Here is a 23,159-nt window from a genome sequence, read left to right on the forward strand (position 1 = left end):
CCGCAGAATGGGTTGAATGAATGTAATTTAATTGTATGCTTGCAACTGTATTGATATGTAGTGTATTTATGCGCTGCGTCGCAGTACAGAGAATGTACCCTGTTGAAAGTATTTGATTTTTGTATATTTGCTTTGCAAAATAAACTTAAATATTGCCTTTTACTAAAGATTTCCGAGGAGAGGAACAACCATGAGTTTCGGTGAATTTTTTGATGCCTGGCTAATGCTGGGCTTCCTTAATATGGTGAAAAATAGCTTGAGTTCCTTTGATTGGGAAAGGCACATAGACGGCGTTAATGTTGTTGTTGGTGGTGGTCAAGGCGGCCTAAAAAACGGTTTGATGGCATTGGTCCACGCATATATTTGCCCCCAATTCCATGGCCGTGCGCCTTATATCATTCTGATGAAGCCGATTGTTACGCGTGCCTGCTGACTCCCGCCCCCATGCTGACTCCGATATATCAGGGCTGCTGCTGAGCTCTGACACTAAAGTCAGTATGCGCCTCCATCATCTGCAGCTCTGTCCTCTGTCTCCCCTCCCCTTTCTGACTATCTGCTTGTGTCATTCTATTCTTGTACCAGATAGTGCAGTCTCCATAGAGACTGTCAAAAATTGTCATTGCCGGCTATATTTCAAGCCGTCATGACGGGGTATTGGTAAAAGTTTTCAATTAGCAATAATCGCGCCTCAGTGAAACTTCATTGGCTACAATACTGCCACTGCGCAAAGCTACCAATAGATGGCAGCAGCGAACACCCTCCCGCAGGAACATCGACACGAGCTCATGGGGAGTCACACCGGAATGCTTTAATTTCTATACCTTACTTGTCCTATAAATATTCCATATTACAAATAGCACATGTACACATTTCTTACACACTAATCATCATAAATGTTGGTGGTCAATGCGGCCTAAAAAACGGTTTGATGGCATTGGTCCACGCATATATTTGCCCCCAATTCCATGGCCGTGCGCCTTATATCATTCTGATGAAGCCGATTGTTACGCGTGCCTGCTGACTCCCGCCCCCATGCTGACTCCGATATATCAGGGCTGCTGCTGAGCTCTGACACTAAAGTCAGTATGCGCCTCCATCATCTGCAGCTCTGTCCTCTGTCTCCCCTTTCTGACTATCTGCTTGTGTCATTCTATTCTTGTACCAGATAGTGCAGTCTCCATAGAGACTGTCAAAAATTGTCATTGCCGGCTATATTTCAAGCCGTCATGACGGGGTATTGGTAAAAGTTTTCAATTAGCAATAATCGCGCCTCAGTGAAACTTCATTGGCTACAATACTGCCACTGCGCAAAGCTACCAATAGATGGCAGCAGCGAACACCCTCCCGCAGGAACATCGCCACGAGCTCATGGGGAGTCACACCGGAATGCTTTAATTTCTATACCTTACTTGTCCTATAAATATTCCATATTACAAATAGCACATGTACACATTTCTTACACACTAATCATCATAAATGTTGGTGGTCAATGCGGCCTAAAAAACGGTTTGATGGCATTGGTCCACGCATATATTTGCCCCCAATTCCATGGCCGTGCGCCTTATATCATTCTGATGAAGCCGATTGTTACGCGTGCCTGCTGACTCCCGCCCCCATGCTGACTCCGATATATCAGGGCTGCTGCTGAGCTCTGACACTAAAGTCAGTATGCGCCTCCATCATCTGCAGCTCTGTCCTCTGTCTCCCCTCCCCTTTCTGACTATCTGCTTGTGTCATTCTATTCTTGTACCAGATAGTGCAGTCTCCATAGAGACTGTCAAAAATTGTCATTGCCGGCTATATTTCAAGCCGTCATGACGGGGTATTGGTAAAAGTTTTCAATTAGCAATAATCGCGCCTCAGTGAAACTTCATTGGCTACAATACTGCCACTGCGCAAAGCTACCAATAGATGGCAGCAGCGAACACCCTCCCACAGGAACATCGCAACGAGCTCATGGGGAGTCACACCGGAATGCTTTAATTTCTATACCTTACTTGTCCTATAAATATTCCATATGTATAGAGCTATTCGCCCAAAGCATCAGACGGAACCCAGAGATCAGAGGGATTACCGCACCATGACCGGAAAGACGGGAGGTCAAGTGCTCGCTCTACATGGATGACGTGACGGTGTTCTGTGCCGACCAACGCTCCATCGACACACTCGTCCAGACGTGCGAGGACTTCGGCCAAGCTTCAGGGGCAAAGGTCAACTGCGGGAAGTCGGAAGTCATGCTCTTCGGAAAGTGGTTCCTGCCTTCTTCTGCACCCATACCGTTCAGCCTCAAAGCGGATTTCATCAAAATTCTTGGAGTCTGGTTTGGAGCGGAGGGCGCAGCCCTGAAGTCCTGGGAGGAAAGACTGGCTAAGATGAGACAGAAGTTTGGACTTTGGAGCAACAGAGAACTTACCATCGAAGGGAAAACACTGGTACTCCGCAGCGAGATTCTCCCTGTGTTGCAGTACCTCGTCCAGGCCTGGCCCCCCCGGGACAACACCTGCAAGGCCATCACCAGGGCGGTGTTTCACTTCATCTGGGGCTCCAAAATGGACAGAGTAAAGCAGACTGTTATGTTCAAGGAACCTCTCAAGGGCGGTAAGGGCGTGCCCGACATCGCCACATTACTGAGGGTGTTCTTTGCCTGTAACTGCATCCGCAGGACTTTGGTTGACAGAACTGTGGACTCTGGTGGTAACTCCATGTCCCGTTTTTTCCTCCTGCCTCTTTGGAAGTCTCTTGAATGGGACAGTTCCATCCCCTACAACTGGGATGCTCCATGGTATTACTTTGATACTTTCAAGTTCATCAAGGAGCTGGGACTGCATGGAGTTAAGCCCGACTTGTGGAAGCCAAAAACTATCTACAAGTTGATCAGAGCATCGGACATCTTGGAGTCGATTCCAGGCCTCCCTTCAGCCACTTGCAAAGTGGTCTGGAGGAATGTTCCTTCAAAGAGACTCACCAACAGGCACAAAGATCAGGCATGGATGGCAATCCAAGGGGGATTGCTACTCAGAACATTCTTGCATGCCAGAAACCTGTGCAGATACAGGCACTGCCCCTTTTGCATCATCCAGGAGGAAACATAATATCATGTTTTCTGGGAGTGCCCCTTTGCACAGGGCCTGTTGACGGCCTTGGAACCTGAACTTAAAGACTTTGTACCACAGACTGCTATTACACACTTTGGTGTGTTAAACTGACTATTCTGTGGATCTCATTCACAGGAGGACATTGACAGTGCCTGGCGGGTGCTGTGTTGCTTTAAAGACGCTTTATGGTACGCCAGGAACCGCCGCGTACACCACAGGCAGAGGATGTCCATCGAGGACTGTCGCAGACTGACCTTCAGTCTGCTGAGAGACTATACCTTGATGGACTTTAAGGAGGAAGAGGACGTCTGAAGATTTCCCCTTCCCCCTGACATTGACATTTCTTGACATGCTTTTTTGAACTACTGTTTTCAGGGTAATGCGGCGTCATACACGATGTGATGTTTCGGGGTTTCACAACTCTGCGCAACACATCAGGCATCATACCGCAGAATGGGTTGAATGAATGTAATTTAATTGTATGCTTGCAACTGTATTGATATGTAGTGTATTTATGCGCTGCGTCGCAGTACAGAGAATGTACCCTGTTGAAAGTATTTGATTTTTGTATATTTGCTTTGCAAAATAAACTTAAATATTGCCTTTTACTAAAGATTTCCGAGGAGAGGAACAACCATGAGTTTCGGTGAATTTTTTGATGCCTGGCTAATGCTGGGCTTCCTTAATATGGTGAAAAATAGCTTGAGTTCCTTTGATTGGGAAAGGCACATAGACGGCGTTAATGTTGTTGTTGGTGGTGGTCAATGGGGCCTAAAAAACGGTTTGATGGCATTGGTCCACGCATATATTTGCCCCCAATTCCATGGCCGTGCGCCTTATATCATTCTGATGAAGCCGATTGTTACGCGTGCCTGCTGATTCCCGCCCCCATGCTGACTCCGATATATCAGGGCTGCTGCTGAGCTCTGACACTAATGTCAGTATGCGCCTCCATCATCTGCAGCTCTGTCCTCTGTCTCCCCTCCCCTTTCTGACTATCTGCTTGTGTCATTCTATTCTTGTACCAGATAGTGCAGTCTCCATAGAGACTGTCAAAAATTGTCATTGCCGGCTATATTTCAAGCCGTCATGACGGGGTATTGGTAAAAGTTTTCAATTAGCAATAATCGCGCCTCAGTGAAACTTCATTGGCTACAATACTGCCACTGCGCAAAGCTACCAATAGATGGCAGCAGCGAACACCCTCCCGCAGGAACATCGCCACGAGCTCATGGGGAGTCACACCGGAATGCTTTAATTTCTATACCTTACTTGTCCTATAAATATTCCATATTACAAATAGCACATGTACACATTTCTTACACACTAATCATCATAAATGTTGGTGGTCAAGGCGGCCTAAAAAACGGTTTGATGGCATTGGTCCACGCATATATTTGCCCCCAATTCCATGGCCGTGCGCCTTATATCATTCTGATGAAGCCGATTGTTACGCGTGCCTGCTGACTCCCGCCCCCATGCTGACTCCGATATATCAGGGCTGCTGCTGAGCTCTGACACTAAAGTCGGTATGCGCCTCCATCATCTGCAGCTCTGTCCTCTGTCTCCCCTCCCCTTTCTGACTATCTGCTTGTGTCATTCTATTCTTGTACCAGATAGTGCAGTCTCCATAGAGACTGTCAAAAATTGTCATTGCCGGCTATATTTCAAGCCGTCATGACGGGGTATTGGTAAAAGTTTTCAATTAGCAATAATCGCGCCTCAGTGAAACTTCATTGGCTACAATACTGCCACTGCGCAAAGCTACCAATAGATGGCAGCAGCGAACACCCTCCCGCAGGAACATCGCCACGAGCTCATGGGGAGTCACACCGGAATGCTTTAATTTCTATACCTTACTTGTCCTATAAATATTCCATATTACAAATAGCACATGTACACATTTCTTACACACTAATCATCATAAATGTTGGTGGTCAAGGCGGCCTAAAAAACGGTTTGATGGCATTGGTCCACGCATATATTTGCCCCCAATTCCATGGCCGTGCGCCTTATATCATTCTGATGAAGCCGATTGTTACGCGTGCCTGCTGACTCCCGCCCCCATGCTGACTCCGATATATCAGGGCTGCTGCTGAGCTCTGACACTAAAGTCAGTATGCGCCTCCATCATCTGCAGCTCTGTCCTCTGTCTCCCCTTTCTGACTATCTGCTTGTGTCATTCTATTCTTGTACCAGATAGTGCAGTCTCCATAGAGACTGTCAAAAATTGTCATTGCCGGCTATATTTCAAGCCGTCATGACGGGGTATTGGTAAAAGTTTTCAATTAGCAATAATCGCGCCTCAGTGAAACTTCATTGGCTACAATACTGCCACTGCGCAAAGCTACCAATAGATGGCAGCAGCGAACACCCTCCCGCAGGAACATCGCCACGAGCTCATGGGGAGTCACACCGGAATGCTTTAATTTCTATACCTTACTTGTCCTATAAATATTCCATATTACAAATAGCACATGTACACATTTCTTACACACTAATCATCATAAATGTTGGTGGTCAATGCGGCCTAAAAAACGGTTTGATGGCATTGGTCCACGCATATATTTGCCCCCAATTCCATGGCCGTGCGCCTTATATCATTCTGATGAAGCCGATTGTTACGCGTGCCTGCTGACTCCCGCCCCCATGCTGACTCCGATATATCAGGGCTGCTGCTGAGCTCTGACACTAAAGTCAGTATGCGCCTCCATCATCTGCAGCTCTGTCCTCTGTCTCCCCTCCCCTTTCTGACTATCTGCTTGTGTCATTCTATTCTTGTACCAGATAGTGCAGTCTCCATAGAGACTGTCAAAAATTGTCATTGCCGGCTATATTTCAAGCCGTCATGACGGGGTATTGGTAAAAGTTTTCAATTAGCAATAATCGCGCCTCAGTGAAACTTCATTGGCTACAATACTGCCACTGCGCAAAGCTACCAATAGATGGCAGCAGCGAACACCCTCCCACAGGAACATCACAACGAGCTCATGGGGAGTCACACCGGAATGCTTTAATTTCTATACCTTACTTGTCCTATAAATATTCCATATGTATAGAGCTATTCGCCCAAAGCATCAGACGGAACCCAGAGATCAGAGGGATTACCGCACCATGACCGGAAAGACGGGAGGTCAAGTGCTCGCTCTACATGGATGACGTGACGGTGTTCTGTGCCGACCAACGCTCCATCGACACACTCGTCCAGACGTGCGAGGACTTCGGCCAAGCTTCAGGGGCAAAGGTCAACTGCGGGAAGTCGGAAGTCATGCTCTTCGGAAAGTGGTTCCTGCCTTCTTCTGCACCCATACCGTTCAGCCTCAAAGCGGATTTCATCAAAATTCTTGGAGTCTGGTTTGGAGCGGAGGGCGCAGCCCTGAAGTCCTGGGAGGAAAGACTGGCTAAGATGAGACAGAAGTTTGGACTTTGGAGCAACAGAGAACTTACCATCGAAGGGAAAACACTGGTACTCCGCAGCGAGATTCTCCCTGTGTTGCAGTACCTCGTCCAGGCCTGGCCCCCCCGGGACAACACCTGCAAGGCCATCACCAGGGCGGTGTTTCACTTCATCTGGGGCTCCAAAATGGACAGAGTAAAGCAGACTGTTATGTTCAAGGAACCTCTCAAGGGCGGTAAGGGCGTGCCCGACATCGCCACATTACTGAGGGTGTTCTTTGCCTGTAACTGCATCCGCAGGACTTTGGTTGACAGAACTGTGGACTCTGGCGGTAACTCCATGTCCCGTTTTTTCCTCCTGCCTCTTTGGAAGTCTCTTGAATGGGACAGTTCCATCCCCTACAACTGGGATGCTCCATGGTATTACTTTGATACTTTCAAGTTCATCAAGGAGCTGGGACTGCATGGAGTTAAGCCCGACTTGTGGAAGCCAAAAACTATCTACAAGTTGATCAGAGCATCGGACATCTTGGAGTCGATTCCAGGCCTCCCTTCAGCCACTTGCAAAGTGGTCTGGAGGAATGTTCCTTCAAAGAGACTCACCAACAGGCACAAAGATCAGGCATGGATGGCAATCCAAGGGGGATTGCTACTCAGAACATTCTTGCATGCCAGAAACCTGTGCAGATACAGGCACTGCCCCTTTTGCATCATCCAGGAGGAAACATAATATCATGTTTTCTGGGAGTGCCCCTTTGCACAGGGCCTGTTGACGGCCTTGGAACCTGAACTTAAAGACTTTGTACCACAGACTGCTATTACACACTTTGGTGTGTTAAACTGACTATTCTGTGGATCTCATTCACAGGAGGACATTGACAGTGCCTGGCGGGTGCTGTGTTGCTTTAAAGACGCTTTATGGTACGCCAGGAACCGCCGCGTACACCACAGGCAGAGGATGTCCATCGAGGACTGTCGCAGACTGACCTTCAGTCTGCTGAGAGACTATACCTTGATGGACTTTAAGGAGGAAGAGGACGTCTGAAGATTTCCCCTTCCCCCTGACATTGACATTTCTTGACATGCTTTTTTGAACTACTGTTTTCAGGGTAATGCGGCGTCATGCACGATGTGATGTTTCGGGGTTTCACAACTCTGCGCAACACATCAGGCATCATACCGCAGAATGGGTTGAATGAATGTAATTTAATTGTATGCTTGCAACTGTATTGATATGTAGTGTATTTATGCGCTGCGTCGCAGTACAGAGAATGTACCCTGTTGAAAGTATTTGATTTTTGTATATTTGCTTTGCAAAATAAACTTAAATATTGCCTTTTACTAAAGATTTCCGAGGAGAGGAACAACCATGAGTTTCGGTGAATTTTTTGATGCCTGGCTAATGCTGGGCTTCCTTAATATGGTGAAAAATAGCTTGAGTTCCTTTGATTGGGAAAGGCACATAGACGGCGTTAATGTTGTTGTTGGTGGTGGTCAATGGGGCCTAAAAAACGGTTTGATGGCATTGGTCCACGCATATATTTGCCCCCAATTCCATGGCCGTGCGCCTTATATCATTCTGATGAAGCCGATTGTTACGCGTGCCTGCTGATTCCCGCCCCCATGCTGACTCCGATATATCAGGGCTGCTGCTGAGCTCTGACACTAATGTCAGTATGCGCCTCCATCATCTGCAGCTCTGTCCTCTGTCTCCCCTCCCCTTTCTGACTATCTGCTTGTGTCATTCTATTCTTGTACCAGATAGTGCAGTCTCCATAGAGACTGTCAAAAATTGTCATTGCCGGCTATATTTCAAGCCGTCATGACGGGGTATTGGTAAAAGTTTTCAATTAGCAATAATCGCGCCTCAGTGAAACTTCATTGGCTACAATACTGCCACTGCGCAAAGCTACCAATAGATGGCAGCAGCGAACACCCTCCCGCAGGAACATCGACACGAGCTCATGGGGAGTCACACCGGAATGCTTTAATTTCTATACCTTACTTGTCCTATAAATATTCCATATTACAAATAGCACATGTACACATTTCTTACACACTAATCATCATAAATGTTGGTGGTCAATGCGGCCTAAAAAACGGTTTGATGGCATTGGTCCACGCATATATTTGCCCCCAATTCCATGGCCGTGCGCCTTATATCATTCTGATGAAGCCGATTGTTACGCGTGCCTGCTGACTCCCGCCCCCATGCTGACTCCGATATATCAGGGCTGCTGCTGAGCTCTGACACTAAAGTCAGTATGCGCCTCCATCATCTGCAGCTCTGTCCTCTGTCTCCCTCCCCTTTCTGACTATCTGCTTGTGTCATTCTATTCTTGTACCAGATAGTGCAGTCTCCATAGAGACTGTCAAAAATTGTCATTGCCGGCTATATTTCAAGCCGTCATGACGGGGTATTGGTAAAAGTTTTCAATTAGCAATAATCGCGCCTCAGTGAAACTTCATTGGCTACAATACTGCCACTGCGCAAAGCTACCAATAGATGGCAGCAGCGAACACCCTCCCGCAGGAACATCGACACGAGCTCATGGGGAGTCACACCGGAATGCTTTAATTTCTATACCTTACTTGTCCTATAAATATTCCATATTACAAATAGCACATGTACACATTTCTTACACACTAATCATCATAAATGTTGGTGGTCAATGCGGCCTAAAAAACGGTTTGATGGCATTGGTCCACGCATATATTTGCCCCCAATTCCATGGCCGTGCGCCTTATATCATTCTGATGAAGCCGATTGTTACGCGTGCCTGCTGACTCCCGCCCCCATGCTGACTCCGATATATCAGGGCTGCTGCTGAGCTCTGACACTAAAGTCAGTATGCGCCTCCATCATCTGCAGCTCTGTCCTCTGTCTCCCCTCCCCTTTCTGACTATCTGCTTGTGTCATTCTATTCTTGTACCAGATAGTGCAGTCTCCATAGAGACTGTCAAAAATTGTCATTGCCGGCTATATTTCAAGCCGTCATGACGGGGTATTGGTAAAAGTTTTCAATTAGCAATAATCGCGCCTCAGTGAAACTTCATTGGCTACAATACTGCCACTGCGCAAAGCTACCAATAGATGGCAGCAGCGAACACCCTCCCACAGGAACATCACAACGAGCTCATGGGGAGTCACACCGGAATGCTTTAATTTCTATACCTTACTTGTCCTATAAATATTCCATATGTATAGAGCTATTCGCCCAAAGCATCAGACGGAACCCAGAGATCAGAGGGATTACCGCACCATGACCGGAAAGACGGGAGGTCAAGTGCTCGCTCTACATGGATGACGTGACGGTGTTCTGTGCCGACCAACGCTCCATCGACACACTCGTCCAGACGTGCGAGGACTTCGGCCAAGCTTTAGGGGCAAAGGTCAACTGCGGGAAGTCGGAAGTCATGCTCTTCGGAAAGTGGTTCCTGCCTTCTTCTGCACCCATACCGTTCAGCCTCAAAGCGGATTTCATCAAAATTCTTGGAGTCTGGTTTGGAGCGGAGGGCGCAGCCCTGAAGTCCTGGGAGGAAAGACTGGCTAAGATGAGACAGAAGTTTGGACTTTGGAGCAACAGAGAACTTACCATCGAAGGGAAAACACTGGTACTCCGCAGCGAGATTCTCCCTGTGTTGCAGTACCTCGTCCAGGCCTGGCCCCCCCGGGACAACACCTGCAAGGCCATCACCAGGGCGGTGTTTCACTTCATCTGGGGCTCCAAAATGGACAGAGTCAAGCGCACTGTTATGTTCAAGGAACCTCTCAAGGGCGGTAAGGGCGTGCCCGACATCGCCACATTACTGAGGGTGTTCTTTGCCTGTAACTGCATCCGCAGGACTTTGGTTGACAGAACTGTGGACTCTGGCGGTAACTCCATGTCCCGTTTTTTCCTCCTGCCTCTTTGGAAGTCTCTTGAATGGGACAGTTCCATCCCCTACAACTGGGATGCTCCATGGTATTACTTTGATACTTTCAAGTTCATCAAGGAGCTGGGACTGCATGGAGTTAAGCCCGACTTGTGGAAGCCAAAAACTATCTACAAGTTGATCAGAGCATCGGACATCTTGGAGTCGATTCCAGGCCTCCCTTCAGCCACTTGCAAAGTGGTCTGGAGGAATGTTCCTTCAAAGAGACTCACCAACAGGCACAAAGATCAGGCATGGATGGCAATCCAAGGGGGATTGCTACTCAGAACATTCTTGCATGCCAGAAACCTGTGCAGATACAGGCACTGCCCCTTTTGCATCATCCAGGAGGAAACATAATATCATGTTTTCTGGGAGTGCCCCTTTGCACAGGGCCTGTTGACGGCCTTGGAACCTGAACTTAAAGACTTTGTACCACAGACTGCTATTACACACTTTGGTGTGTTAAACTGACTATTCTGTGGATCTCATTCACAGGAGGACATTGACAGTGCCTGGCGGGTGCTGTGTTGCTTTAAAGACGCTTTATGGTACGCCAGGAACCGCCGCGTACACCACAGGCAGAGGATGTCCATCGAGGACTGTCGCAGACTGACCTTCAGTCTGCTGAGAGACTATACCTTGATGGACTTTAAGGAGGAAGAGGACGTCTGAAGATTTCCCCTTCCCCCTGACATTGACATTTCTTGACATGCTTTTTTGAACTACTGTTTTCAGGGTAATGCGGCGTCATACACGATGTGATGTTTCGGGGTTTCACAACTCTGCGCAACACATCAGGCATCATACCGCAGAATGGGTTGAATGAATGTAATTTAATTGTATGCTTGCAACTGTATTGATATGTAGTGTATTTATGCGCTGCGTCGCAGTACAGAGAATGTACCCTGTTGAAAGTATTTGATTTTTGTATATTTGCTTTGCAAAATAAACTTAAATATTGCCTTTTACTAAAGATTTCCGAGGAGAGGAACAACCATGAGTTTCGGTGAATTTTTTGATGCCTGGCTAATGCTGGGCTTCCTTAATATGGTGAAAAATAGCTTGAGTTCCTTTGATTGGGAAAGGCACATAGACGGCGTTAATGTTGTTGTTGGTGGTGGTCAATGGGGCCTAAAAAACGGTTTGATGGCATTGGTCCACGCATATATTTGCCCCCAATTCCATGGCCGTGCGCCTTATATCATTCTGATGAAGCCGATTGTTACGCGTGCCTGCTGATTCCCGCCCCCATGCTGACTCCGATATATCAGGGCTGCTGCTGAGCTCTGACACTAATGTCAGTATGCGCCTCCATCATCTGCAGCTCTGTCCTCTGTCTCCCCTCCCCTTTCTGACTATCTGCTTGTGTCATTCTATTCTTGTACCAGATAGTGCAGTCTCCATAAAGACTGTCAAAAATTGTCATTGCCGGCTATATTTCAAGCCGTCATGACGGGGTATTGGTAAAAGTTTTCAATTAGCAATAATCGTGCCTCAGTGAAACTTCATTGGCTACAATACTGCCACTGCGCAAAGCTACCAATAGATGGCAGCAGCGAACACCCTCCCACAGGAACATCACAACGAGCTCATGGGGAGTCACACCGGAATGCTTTAATTTCTATACCTTACTTGTCCTATAAATATTCCATATTACAAATAGCACATGTACACATTTCTTACACACTAATCATCATAAATGTTGGTGGTCAATGCGGCCTAAAAAACGGTTTGATGGCATTGGTCCACGCATATATTTGCCCCCAATTCCATGGCCGTGCGCCTTATATCATTCTGATGAAGCCGATTGTTACGCGTGCCTGCTGACTCCCGCCCCCATGCTGACTCCGATATATCAGGGCTGCTGCTGAGCTCTGACACTAAAGTCAGTATGCGCCTCCATCATCTGCAGCTCTGTCCTCTGTCTCCCCTCCCCTTTCTGACTATCTGCTTGTGTCATTCTATTCTTGTACCAGATAGTGCAGTCTCCATAGAGACTGTCAAAAATTGTCATTGCCGGCTATATTTCAAGCCGTCATGACGGGGTATTGGTAAAAGTTTTCAATTAGCAATAATCGCGCCTCAGTGAAACTTCATTGGCTACAATACTGCCACTGCGCAAAGCTACCAATAGATGGCAGCAGCGAACACCCTCCCGCAGGAACATCGCCACGAGCTCATGGGGAGTCACACCGGAATGCTTTAATTTCTATACCTTACTTGTCCTATAAATATTCCATATTACAAATAGCACATGTACACATTTCTTACACACTAATCATCATAAATGTTGGTGGTCAATGCGGCCTAAAAAACGGTTTGATGGCATTGGTCCACGCATATATTTGCCCCCAATTCCATGGCCGTGCGCCTTATATCATTCTGATGAAGCCGATTGTTACGCGTGCCTGCTGATTCCCGCCCCCATGCTGACTCCGATATATCAGGGCTGCTGCTGAGCTCTGACACTAAAGTCAGTATGCGCCTCCATCATCTACAGCTCTGTCCTCTGTCCCCCCTCCCCTTTCTGACTATCTGCTTGTGTCATTCTATTCTTGTACCAGATAGTGCAGTCTCCCCCGAGCCTCATGTGAAGAGAAGCCATCTTACACAATGGAACATGCCCGGCTACACAAAAGGTGGCTTTTTCAAGCAGTTTCAATCTGGTCAATCAAACAATTCAATCACTTACTTACAAACTGTATCTGTGTGGAAAAATCCATATCTGTTGGCACCTAGTAGCAGGGCAGATAATAATATGCAAAAGGGTAGGGAGACATACAACATTGGTAGCACTGTGTCCTGACATTATGGGGTATATTTACTAAAGGCAAATCCACTTTGCACTACATTGGGAAGGAGGCGCAATAGTCAGCCTAATTTTAAAATTGAAACAGCCAATGGCAGTCTGGCTATGGTTCCCCCACTACCTGCTGTTTACATACAGCTGCCATCAAATAAAGTGTGCAGAAACAGGTTAGCGGTGTCTGTGGTGTGTGTGTGTGTGTGTGTGTGTGTGTGTGTTGGAGAGGGGGGTGGATGGGGGGTGTGGAGGTGGAAAGCTAATTTTTTTTTTTTTTTTTTTTTGATGGATTCTGACAGATGGGCCGCCAGCCGCTGTCAAAGCACCTGACCAAGACTGACAGCTGGTGAATGGAAAACCGGAATAAGCACTTGGAAAAAGGAAACCAACAACTTAGACAACTTGCCTTTGGTAAGCAGACAACTTAATTACGGTGGTGGGAACCTTCCGTTTTTTTATATCACGCATTCAACTGGCACTGTATCTGATCATCATATCTGCATCATCCTTCATTATTCATTTGGTCATCAGTGTTTGAGTTTTGTGGTGATATCATTAAGAAATTTTGAGGTTTGGTTTGCAAATTGTGTGCTGTTGGCATACAATTTTGGGATCACAGATTTGGCTTATTAACCTCTCATTGTTTGGACATTCATTTTGTGAATTTATATACTAATTTTTCCGTGCACTATGCTGCAGATTCACAAAGCAAGTACGCCGGCGTATCTACTGATACGCCGGCGTACTTTCAAATTTGCCACGTCGTATCTTTAGTTTGAATCCTCAAACCAAGATACGACGGCTTCTGGCTTTAATCCGACAGGCGTACGGCTTCGTACACCTTCGGATCGTAGGTGCAATACTTCGGCGCCCGCTGGGTGGAGTTTGCGTCGGTTTCCGCGTCGGGTATGCTAATTAGCTTTTTCCGTCGATCCACGAACGTACGCGCGGCCGTCGCATTCTCTTACGTCGTCGCTAGTCGGCTTTTCCCGGCGTATAGTTAAAGTTGCTATTTTGTGGCGTATAGATAGACTTGCCATGTTAAAGTATGGCCATCATTCCCGCGTCGAATTTTAATTATTTTTTTTTGGCGTAAGTCGTCCGTGAATAGGAAAGGACGTAACTCACGTCTAAGTTCAAAAAATGTTGTCGGTGCGACGTCATTTGGCGCTAAGCACGGCGGGAAATTTCAAAATGGAGCATGCGCAGTTCATTCAGCACGGGGACGCGCTTCATTTAAATGAATCACGCCCCCAACCCGCCCAATTTCAAATACGCCGCCTGAAAAACACTACGCCGCCGTACTTACGGCGCGATTTCGCTGTGGATTCGAAGTTCCGCCAGGTAAGATACGGCGGCGTAGCGTATCAATGATACGCGGCGCAAGTGCAAATGTTTGTGAATCTGGCCCTATGATTTTTTGTTTTGGTTAATTATTGTGCACCGTTTTTGGCATATCAGCCCCTGGATGCCAATCTTTCATTGTGAATTGGTATTGGTGACATTTTTTAATTGTAATTGAATTTTATATATTGGAGCAGTCTTTTCATTTTTTATCTATTTATTGTGTGTTATTCCACCAGTACTGCTGCCTTTGTTATTTTTTTATCTTTATTTTCTGTTTGACCAATCATTTGCCCTTTCATTCTACAGTGTTTTAATGCAGAGTTAGGCAACCTTAGAGAGGTGGAGATCTACCTGAACAACATCGGAGAAGTCAAAGATCACTGGGCACAGTGTCCTCCAATGTTGCCTCCCCACACCTGACTAAAACCTATAATTGCCGTACTACCGTGCTGCAATCAGGTGCCTTTCACTGCAATTATTGGTGTTAACATTTTGCCTCCTCACCACCTTGCAGAATTTTTTAGAGGCGCATTGGAGCATTGCATACCGCACTTGTGAATGAGCCCTTAGTTGCATTTGGCAATAGCACTTTTAAGGTTCATTTACATGTGAATTTGGGGGTGGTAAAACCCTGCCCCCAATCCCTACCCCCTTTATCTGCTAAGTGGGAGGGGGTCAGGGTGCCATGGGAGGTGGATGCTTGAGAGTTACTATTAGCTCTCAAGCAACCAGAAACAACAGTACCAATGGGGATCGTTGGGTAACTGGGAGTTTACTGTACTACATTCATTATAGTATCAGTGAGTACACTGAGGTAACTACATAACTATATACACAAGTAAGATCTTCTGTTTTGTGGAACATCCTTACTTTTACCTTGGGTGAAACCCTCCTGGAATATTTTTGATCTAGTGGGGGGGTCAGCAGCAGACTGGAGGAAACCCTCTAATCATGTAAAAGTACATTTTTCCACAAGTCATTAATTTCTAACAAATGAAATGAATGGATATAGTGAGAAAATAGGCCATTATGTTACTTAAAAAGTTTTTATGCATTTCCATAGCGTTGCCTGGCGTAATGGATACTTTGAAAACAACAAGAGCGCAGCTAATAGCACTGAAGAATGATGGTGGAAGTTCATCCTGTGTGAGTGTATCGTGTGCATCACCTTCTGTCCCATCTGAAGAGTTGAGCTCATCTCCTTGTCAAGTGTCGTACTCAAGGCCTAAACAGGTAGGTTTTCTTTTGGTACCGAAACATTAAAACGGTGTCTTTTTTTTTAATATCAAACATGTCCTACTCCTATTTACCTGCTCTGTTTAAGGGTTTTTGTACAGAGCAGCTCAGATCCTTCTCTTCTCAGGTCCCATGCCGGTGCTCCTGAACCAGAGCTCTGTGTGTCCAATCACACACTGAGCCTTGCTGTGGCCCCATCTCCTAATTGGCTCACTGGCTGTGATTGACAGCACCGGGAGCCAATAGCTCCCACCGCTACAGAAACATCAGCTTTGACATGTAGACTGTAAGCCAATTTGACTGTTGTGCATAGGCGTGCGCACGTGCCAGGCGTGCCCAGGCACACCTTAACCACCCTTGCAGAACATATTCTCCCTACTGACCTGGCCCCCCCCTCCCCCTCCCCCCACAGCACTGCTGGTGATCTGCTGATATGGTTCCTCCTATCGATATGGTTCCCCCCTTGACCGCAGGCGCAATCTGAGGCAACGGAAATCACTGAACCTGATCAGCTGTTTTCAGGTGTAGCCGCCCCTCCAGGGTGACGTGGAATTCACGGCCTCACGTCCTCGCTGCGCTCGCTCTGCTTCCTGGCTCTTTTTTTTTAACATCCTCAGTCCACAGGGATGGTAAGGAATGACGGAAAAAAGAATAATTGCGCTAAACCCAAAAGTGCACTAGTGATTAAACTAATAACCAAGTGTGTGTGTAAAACCACTGTGTCCGTGTCTAACACACAAACTCAGTGGAATCAGGGGGCCAGATGGCCTCTCTGCTAGCAATAATATATATAAACCAAGTGGTCAATAACATAAATGATTGTGAACCATAGCCACAATAATTGTTAAAGAAATTAACAAAACATATAATAATATATTAATATAAAGTCCATATAGTCCAAAATGATTTTTAGAAGATAAGTTGTAGGTCCATATAGCAAACGAAGACACCCGTGAAGATTCCAGAAATGTAGTAATCAAACACCAAACGTGAATCCTCCACCAATCGTGCAGCTGCTTACCAAAACTCTGGGTCCTGCCGGACCACTATCAGCATATATCTCAACCAAAGATTTAAGGCAGCAGTAAGTCCTCCACTTGTACTAGAACCAATCCGCACTCAACGATGGACATAGAAAATAAGACAGAGCTCCACATGGCATAAAATCCGATTGATTTATTAAAATAATAGTAAAACTATGTACATACAACTCACAATTCAGTTGAAAAAAGACAGCAATTGGCCTGTAACGCCGGCCGGTCGTATCAGGAACCAAAGAGCCACTCGTTGGAGTAATGCAAGGGATGGCGTCCACACGTCACTCACTCCACCCGACGCGTTTCGTGACAAGATCACTTCGTCTCGGGGTACGAGTGGCGTGGGACGCCACCCCTTCATATAAAGACACAATAGTAATCAAACAATCAATTAATTTCACTAACCAAGCCTCGCTCCGGGATCCGCACGTGCACCGGAAGTGTATCAATCTCCATCCGGGTCACTGAGTTCACCGGAAGTCAATACTCATAGGTTGCTCAGTATCTCCACCTAAAGGGGCGGACACTTGCGGTGTATATGATGTCCACCGTAGCGGGGCGTGGTAGGAATACCCAGAAGGCGGGACAATGAATGTCACTGCTCAGGGTTTGTTTATTAAACAATGTAGTTCCACATACTGAATGGCAGAATAGAAATCTTACACAAGATCACAGTATGTGTTACTGGGCCGTATCCAAAACTTACCCAGCAAAAACACATATAAAAATACATATAAATTATTAAAATAAAGATAAAAATTAGCTATCAAACTAAATCGTGACGCCGTAGACCACGTCCTAAGTTGTTCGCGCATGCGCCCAACCAGTCACCACCATGTGATTGCGTTCCACATAGAACGGCTCACGTCTTAGATCTTAGTACAGCAAGATACCCCCCTCCCTCTGGGCCAATGACAGAGAAAGCCAATGATATTAGGTGTACGGCTGCTGTGGATTGAGCCTGACAGCGCTGAATACAAAGACTCAGTGCGTCTGTGCAAGTCCTTAGATTAAAACCACATCCTATGTCCAAATGACATGACATAGAGTAACTTTACATCGATCATATATTAAATCCATATGTATATATATATTAATAAATTAATTAGTGAAAATTAGATCATGTACTATTGTGTAAGTGACTACACTGCAAAAAAAGAATTATATAAAAAATATATATGTAAAAAAATTAGTTAATTAATGAAGATTTTAAATTTGTTTATTTATATGAATAAATCCTATCTAATTTATAAAAAGCCACACTAGCCACGGTGTTTGTGGATGAAAATAATAGTGAGAATTGAATCATTTCTATTATGTGAGAGACCACACTAAAAGGTGCCATATGTTGGCACACGATTAGTGATTGTGTCTCAGTGAATACACACTTAGTCCCCAATATGGGGGTGTTCAGGTGGTGAAACCAAAACATAAAAATATATATGTAAAAATAAAAATTACAATTATGTGAATATAGATTGTTTTATAATCGATGTAAAAATGCAGTTGTTAGGCAGGAGTGCCCTAACGTTTTATGGCCAATCCCAACAGCCATCTAAGCTAGTAAATTATTCCATCTAAACAGACAATAGATTGCCCTCAAATGAAAAAAAATTTTTTTTTTTTTTTTTTTTTTTTTTTTTAAAAAACCATGAATTAAGCATTATTTATGAATGCGTTAATATCTGTATCCACGTTGAGGCCATGAGGGAGATAAGTCCTCAATCTGTGGATCCATGCCATTTCAGTTTTGGAAATTTCCCTAATTAGAGAACTTCCCCTCCAGTTCGGCTTATATTTGTCAATGCCCACAAACAAAGTTCCTTCAGGGTTTCTATGATGAACCAGATCGTAATGTCTTGAAACCGAATGGTTAGGAAAGCCACTTCTTATTTTGGCTATATGTTCATTCAATCTGATTTTAAGTTCTCTTTTAGTCCTCCCCACGTACTGTAACCCGCATGGACATTGAAGCAAGTAAATCACCCCTTTACTGGAGCAGGTGATAAATGGTTTTACTTCATGGGTTCGTCCAGTACTGGTGGAGGAAAAATGAGAGATCTTACGATCTTGACATTTGTTTAGAAGGCACACTTGGCAATTCTTACACCTGTGATAACCCGTGAGGTTTTGCCAAAAAACTCGTGTTTCATTAGGAGGGTCCTGTACACTTGGGGCCACACTGGCTCCCAAGGATGAGGCTCCTCGAAATATCACAGATGGTCTTACTGGCAACACAGGTGCAAGTACAAGATCACTTTGCAATATATGCCAGTGCTTCCTGATCAGATGTTTGATATTTTGATGTTGTACTGAGAAGGTAGTTATGAATGGCAGAGAGAAGTTATTTCTCTCTTGTTTAGTTTGAACCTTTAACAAGGATTCCCTATTAGTATCTCGTGCAGATTGTACCGCCCGGTCCAATGTCAAAGGATCATAACCCTTCTCTAGGAACTTGTTTGATAAAACAGCAGCCTGAACATCAAAGACGTCAACATCTGTACAGTTGCGTCTGATCCTGGTATATTGTCCTTGAGGGACTGCCTTCAACCATGGACCATAATGGCAACTGTCCAGAGGAATGAACGAGTTCCTATCAGTCGGTTTGAAAAATGTACTGGTGACAAACTTATTGTCCACTATGCCAATATTCAAATCCAAAAAATTCACCAAAGTCTGACTTGCAGAAAAAGTGAATCTAATGCCTCTAGAATTATCATTGAGGGAACTCATGAACAGATCTAAGTCATCTCTCTCTCCATCCCATAGGAGGAGGACGTCGTCGATATACCTAACCCAGAGTGTTACCTCAGGTCTTCGGCAGTCATCGACGGCGTCCTCCTCCCACTTGGCCATGAAAAGATTAGCCAGGCTGGGGGCATATTTAGCCCCCATAGCCACTCCCCTATCCTGGCGAAAAAAACAATTGTCGAACCAAAAATAGTTATGACTCGCTGCAAATTGAAGCAGGGTCATGATGAACTCGATCTGTTCCGAGGCCAGAGTTGAGTCTCTGGTCAGATAAAATCTCACAGCCTCAAGGCCAAGATCGTGGGGAATAATGGTGTACAGGGATGTCACATCGGCTGTGACCATCCACACACCTTCCCTAGGGGATAATCCCGACAGCAGATTAATCACCTGCTTTGTGTCTCCAATAAAGGACGGTATCTTGCGCACCAGAGGCTGCAAGTAAAAATCAATGTACTTGCCCACCCGGGACGTGATGGAATCAATCCCACTGACAATGGGACGTCCCGGGGGGCAAGTTTGATTCTTATGGATTTTCGGGAGATAGTATATTACCGGTGTGCGAGGCGCCACCGGCACCAGGAATAGACTCTCCTTTTTATTTAAAATCCCTTTCTGGAGGCCCTGATCTACCAGGACCTCCAGGTCTCGTTTATACTTAACGACTGGGTCACGGCTTAGAGGGGTGTAGGTGGCATCGTCGTCCACGATGCGATGCATCTCTGCAACATAATCGCATCTATCTAGGACGACGATGCCACCCCCCTTATCTGCCGGCCTGATGACAAGTGATTTGTTGGAACACAACGAATCTAATCCTGTCTCGAGAGCTTTGTTCAATCTAGCCTTCTTAAACTTCATTTTATCCAAGTCCTTAAGTACAACGTCCCTGAAGACCCTAATGCTAGCAGGTAGGGTCCCGGGATTGAACAAAGAGGCGTTGGACAAATTAGAATGCCTATATTCTGAAGCACACTGAGGCCCACACAGGTCAGTCCTCAGACAGACGAATCTGATTTGATCGGTTGGGCCAAATATTTCAATGATGCTGGCACTTCCTTCTTGCGCTTTCTAGCGGAGAGGAAGAGAGACAAACTGATCAAGTTAGACTCTGAGATTAAATTGGTTAAGGAATCATTGATTCCTCACAAAAAGGAGGAGGAATATCAGGATTACTCCGCCAACCTCCAAAAAAATCTCGAAAAAGAGGAGAAAGACCAAAAAGTGAAGAAGAAAAAGAAATACAACCGCGACTTAGAGGACTATCAGTCAAAGTTGGTATTTAAATGGCAGAAAAAAATTGCCATAGATGCTGAGGATAGGGAGACAATGGATACGACTCCGCAAGTTTCTGTTGCCCCTCTTGTGCCCTCACAGCGTACACTGGTTTTAAACCATAGGATGGACCAACCTAGCACCTCAACATCTTCCCAGGTCCAACAGAAACCTAGGGTTAAGGTTAAAAACTCGAAAAAGGACACGGTTCAGTCCAATACTCCTACCAGAGTCAGACAGAAGTTTAAAGGTCATAGATCGGAGTCTCAATTCCAACATTATAGGACTGACTCTCCAGTAGGTCGAGACCAAACAACCTCGTTTAGAAATTCCACACAAATGGAATTTAACCCTCAGGGTAGAAGAGATAGTACCTATGACTTTAATATCCCAACACAGAATCGCTTCTTCCCTTTATTAGACCCTATGGGGCCCTATGGGCTTGGACCCAGGGATGCTCCATATAATAATTGGGAAAGATGCTTTCCCCCACCTGGGTTTGGATCACAGGATAGGGGCTATGGGTATCTCAGACCCGAAAATATACAGGGGCCTCCTCCATCCCGCTCTCCCTATAATTGGGGTTTTCCCAGGAGCCATCACGGCCCAGCATGGCCTACAGAACCAAGAGAGGGACCAGAGGGGGGAGGAGAGCCCAAGCATCCAAAGAGAAGAAGAGTGTAGGAGTTGGCATCTACAATCTAAGCCAACAAACACTCACAGATTCTGAAAAAGAGCTGTTAGATAAGGGTTTGAAGTTTGCACCTCCGAGAAATCTGAGCAAATTTCAAACCTTTATGGATGTTCATAAGTTCTCTAGAAAATTGAGTATTAGGAGACACTTCTTAACGAATCCTATTAATGAGGGGCCTCAGTGTGCTTCAGAATATAGGCATTCTAATTTGTCCAACGCCTCTTTGTTCAATCCCGGGACCCTACCTGCTAGCATTAGGGTCTTCAGGGACGTTGTACTTAAGGACTTGGATAAAATGAAGTTTAAGAAGGCTAGATTGAACAAAGCTCTCGAGACAGGATTAGATTCGTTGTGTTCCAACAAATCACTTGTCATCAGGCCGGCAGATAAGGGGGGTGGCATCGTCGTCCTAGATAGATGCGATTATGTTGCAGAGATGCATCGCATCGTGGACGACGATGCCACCTACACCCCTCTAAGCCGTGACCCAGTCGTTAAGTATAAACGAGACCTGGAGGTCCTGGTAGATCAGGGCCTCCAGAAAGGGATTTTAAATAAAAAGGAGAGTCTATTCCTGGTGCCGGTGGCGCCTCGCACACCGGTAATATACTATCTCCCGAAAATCCATAAGAATCAAACTTGCCCCCCGGGACGTCCCATTGTCAGTGGGATTGATTCCATCACGTCCCGGGTGGGCAAGTACATTGATTTTTACTTGCAGCCTCTGGTGCGCAAGATACCGTCCTTTATTGGAGACACAAAGCAGGTGATTAATCTGCTGTCGGGATTATCCCCTAGGGAAGGTGTGTGGATGGTCACAGCCGATGTGACATCCCTGTACACCATTATTCCCCACGATCTTGGCCTTGAGGCTGTGAGATTTTATCTGACCAGAGACTCAACTCTGGCCTCGGAACAGATCGAGTTCATCATGACCCTGCTTCAATTTGCAGCGAGTCATAACTATTTTTGGTTCGACAATTGTTTTTTCCGCCAGGATAGGGGAGTGGCTATGGGGGCTAAATATGCCCCCAGCCTGGCTAATCTTTTCATGGCCAAGTGGGAGGAGGACGCCGTCGATGACTGCCGAAGACCTGAGGTAACACTCTGGGTTAGGTATATCGACGACGTCCTCCTCCTATGGGATGGAGAGAGAGATGACTTAGATCTGTTCATGAGTTCCCTCAATGATAATTCTAGAGGCATTAGATTCACTTTTTCTGCAAGTCAGACTTTGGTGAATTTTTTGGATTTGAATATTGGCATAGTGGACAATAAGTTTGTCACCAGTACATTTTTCAAACCGACTGATAGGAACTCGTTCATTCCTCTGGACAGTTGCCATTATGGTCCATGGTTGAAGGCAGTCCCTCAAGGACAATATACCAGGATCAGACGCAACTGTACAGATGTTGACGTCTTTGATGTTCAGGCTGCTGTTTTATCAAACAAGTTCCTAGAGAAGGGTTATGATCCTTTGACATTGGACCGGGCGGTACAATCTGCACAAGATACTAATAGGGAATCCTTGTTAAAGGTTCAAACTAAACAAGAGAGAAATAACTTCTCTCTGCCATTCATAACTACCTTCTCAGTACAACATCAAA

At 45.7% G+C, this 23,159-nt stretch overlaps 1 protein-coding gene and 12 non-coding genes across 13 annotated transcripts in view; 1 reads left to right on the forward strand and 12 right to left on the reverse strand.

Moving 5' to 3' along the window:
* Positions 1 to 1,771, forward strand: part of LOC120941673 — a 23,097-nt gene extending 21,326 nt beyond the window's left edge. Inside the window, exon 3 of the mRNA XM_040355245.1 lies at positions 1,754 to 1,771. Coding sequence (XP_040211179.1) covers positions 1,754 to 1,771 — 18 coding nt within the window. The remainder of the gene's footprint in view (positions 1 to 1,753) is intronic.
* LOC120925315 lies at positions 592 to 732 on the reverse strand. Its single transcript, XR_005746601.1, has one exon. It is a non-coding gene; the product is annotated as a U4 spliceosomal RNA (small nuclear RNA).
* LOC120925316 lies at positions 1,175 to 1,315 on the reverse strand. The gene has a single exon (XR_005746602.1). It is a non-coding gene; the product is annotated as a U4 spliceosomal RNA (small nuclear RNA).
* Positions 1,763 to 1,903, reverse strand: LOC120925317. Its single transcript, XR_005746603.1, has one exon. It is a non-coding gene; the product is annotated as a U4 spliceosomal RNA (small nuclear RNA).
* Positions 1,904 to 4,132: 2,229 nt separating this feature from the next.
* Positions 4,133 to 4,273, reverse strand: LOC120925318. Its single transcript, XR_005746604.1, has one exon. It is a non-coding gene; the product is annotated as a U4 spliceosomal RNA (small nuclear RNA).
* Positions 4,274 to 4,720: 447 nt separating this feature from the next.
* Positions 4,721 to 4,861, reverse strand: LOC120925319. The gene has a single exon (XR_005746605.1). It is a non-coding gene; the product is annotated as a U4 spliceosomal RNA (small nuclear RNA).
* Positions 4,862 to 5,303: 442 nt separating this feature from the next.
* LOC120925320 lies at positions 5,304 to 5,444 on the reverse strand. The gene has a single exon (XR_005746606.1). It is a non-coding gene; the product is annotated as a U4 spliceosomal RNA (small nuclear RNA).
* Positions 5,445 to 5,891: 447 nt separating this feature from the next.
* LOC120925321 lies at positions 5,892 to 6,032 on the reverse strand. Its single transcript, XR_005746607.1, has one exon. It is a non-coding gene; the product is annotated as a U4 spliceosomal RNA (small nuclear RNA).
* Positions 6,033 to 8,261: 2,229 nt separating this feature from the next.
* LOC120925322 lies at positions 8,262 to 8,402 on the reverse strand. Its single transcript, XR_005746608.1, has one exon. It is a non-coding gene; the product is annotated as a U4 spliceosomal RNA (small nuclear RNA).
* A 446-nt stretch (positions 8,403 to 8,848) lies between these two features.
* On the reverse strand, positions 8,849 to 8,989 carry LOC120925323. The gene has a single exon (XR_005746609.1). It is a non-coding gene; the product is annotated as a U4 spliceosomal RNA (small nuclear RNA).
* A 447-nt stretch (positions 8,990 to 9,436) lies between these two features.
* On the reverse strand, positions 9,437 to 9,577 carry LOC120925324. Its single transcript, XR_005746610.1, has one exon. It is a non-coding gene; the product is annotated as a U4 spliceosomal RNA (small nuclear RNA).
* Positions 9,578 to 11,806: 2,229 nt separating this feature from the next.
* On the reverse strand, positions 11,807 to 11,947 carry LOC120925326. Its single transcript, XR_005746612.1, has one exon. It is a non-coding gene; the product is annotated as a U4 spliceosomal RNA (small nuclear RNA).
* Positions 11,948 to 12,394: 447 nt separating this feature from the next.
* Positions 12,395 to 12,535, reverse strand: LOC120925325. The gene has a single exon (XR_005746611.1). It is a non-coding gene; the product is annotated as a U4 spliceosomal RNA (small nuclear RNA).
* Between the last annotated feature and the right edge of the window lie 10,624 nt (positions 12,536 to 23,159).

The sequence above is a fragment of the Rana temporaria genome, chromosome 1 (genome assembly GCF_905171775.1).
Source record: "Rana temporaria chromosome 1, aRanTem1.1, whole genome shotgun sequence".
NCBI classification, from domain to species: Eukaryota; Metazoa; Chordata; class Amphibia; order Anura; family Ranidae; genus Rana; species Rana temporaria.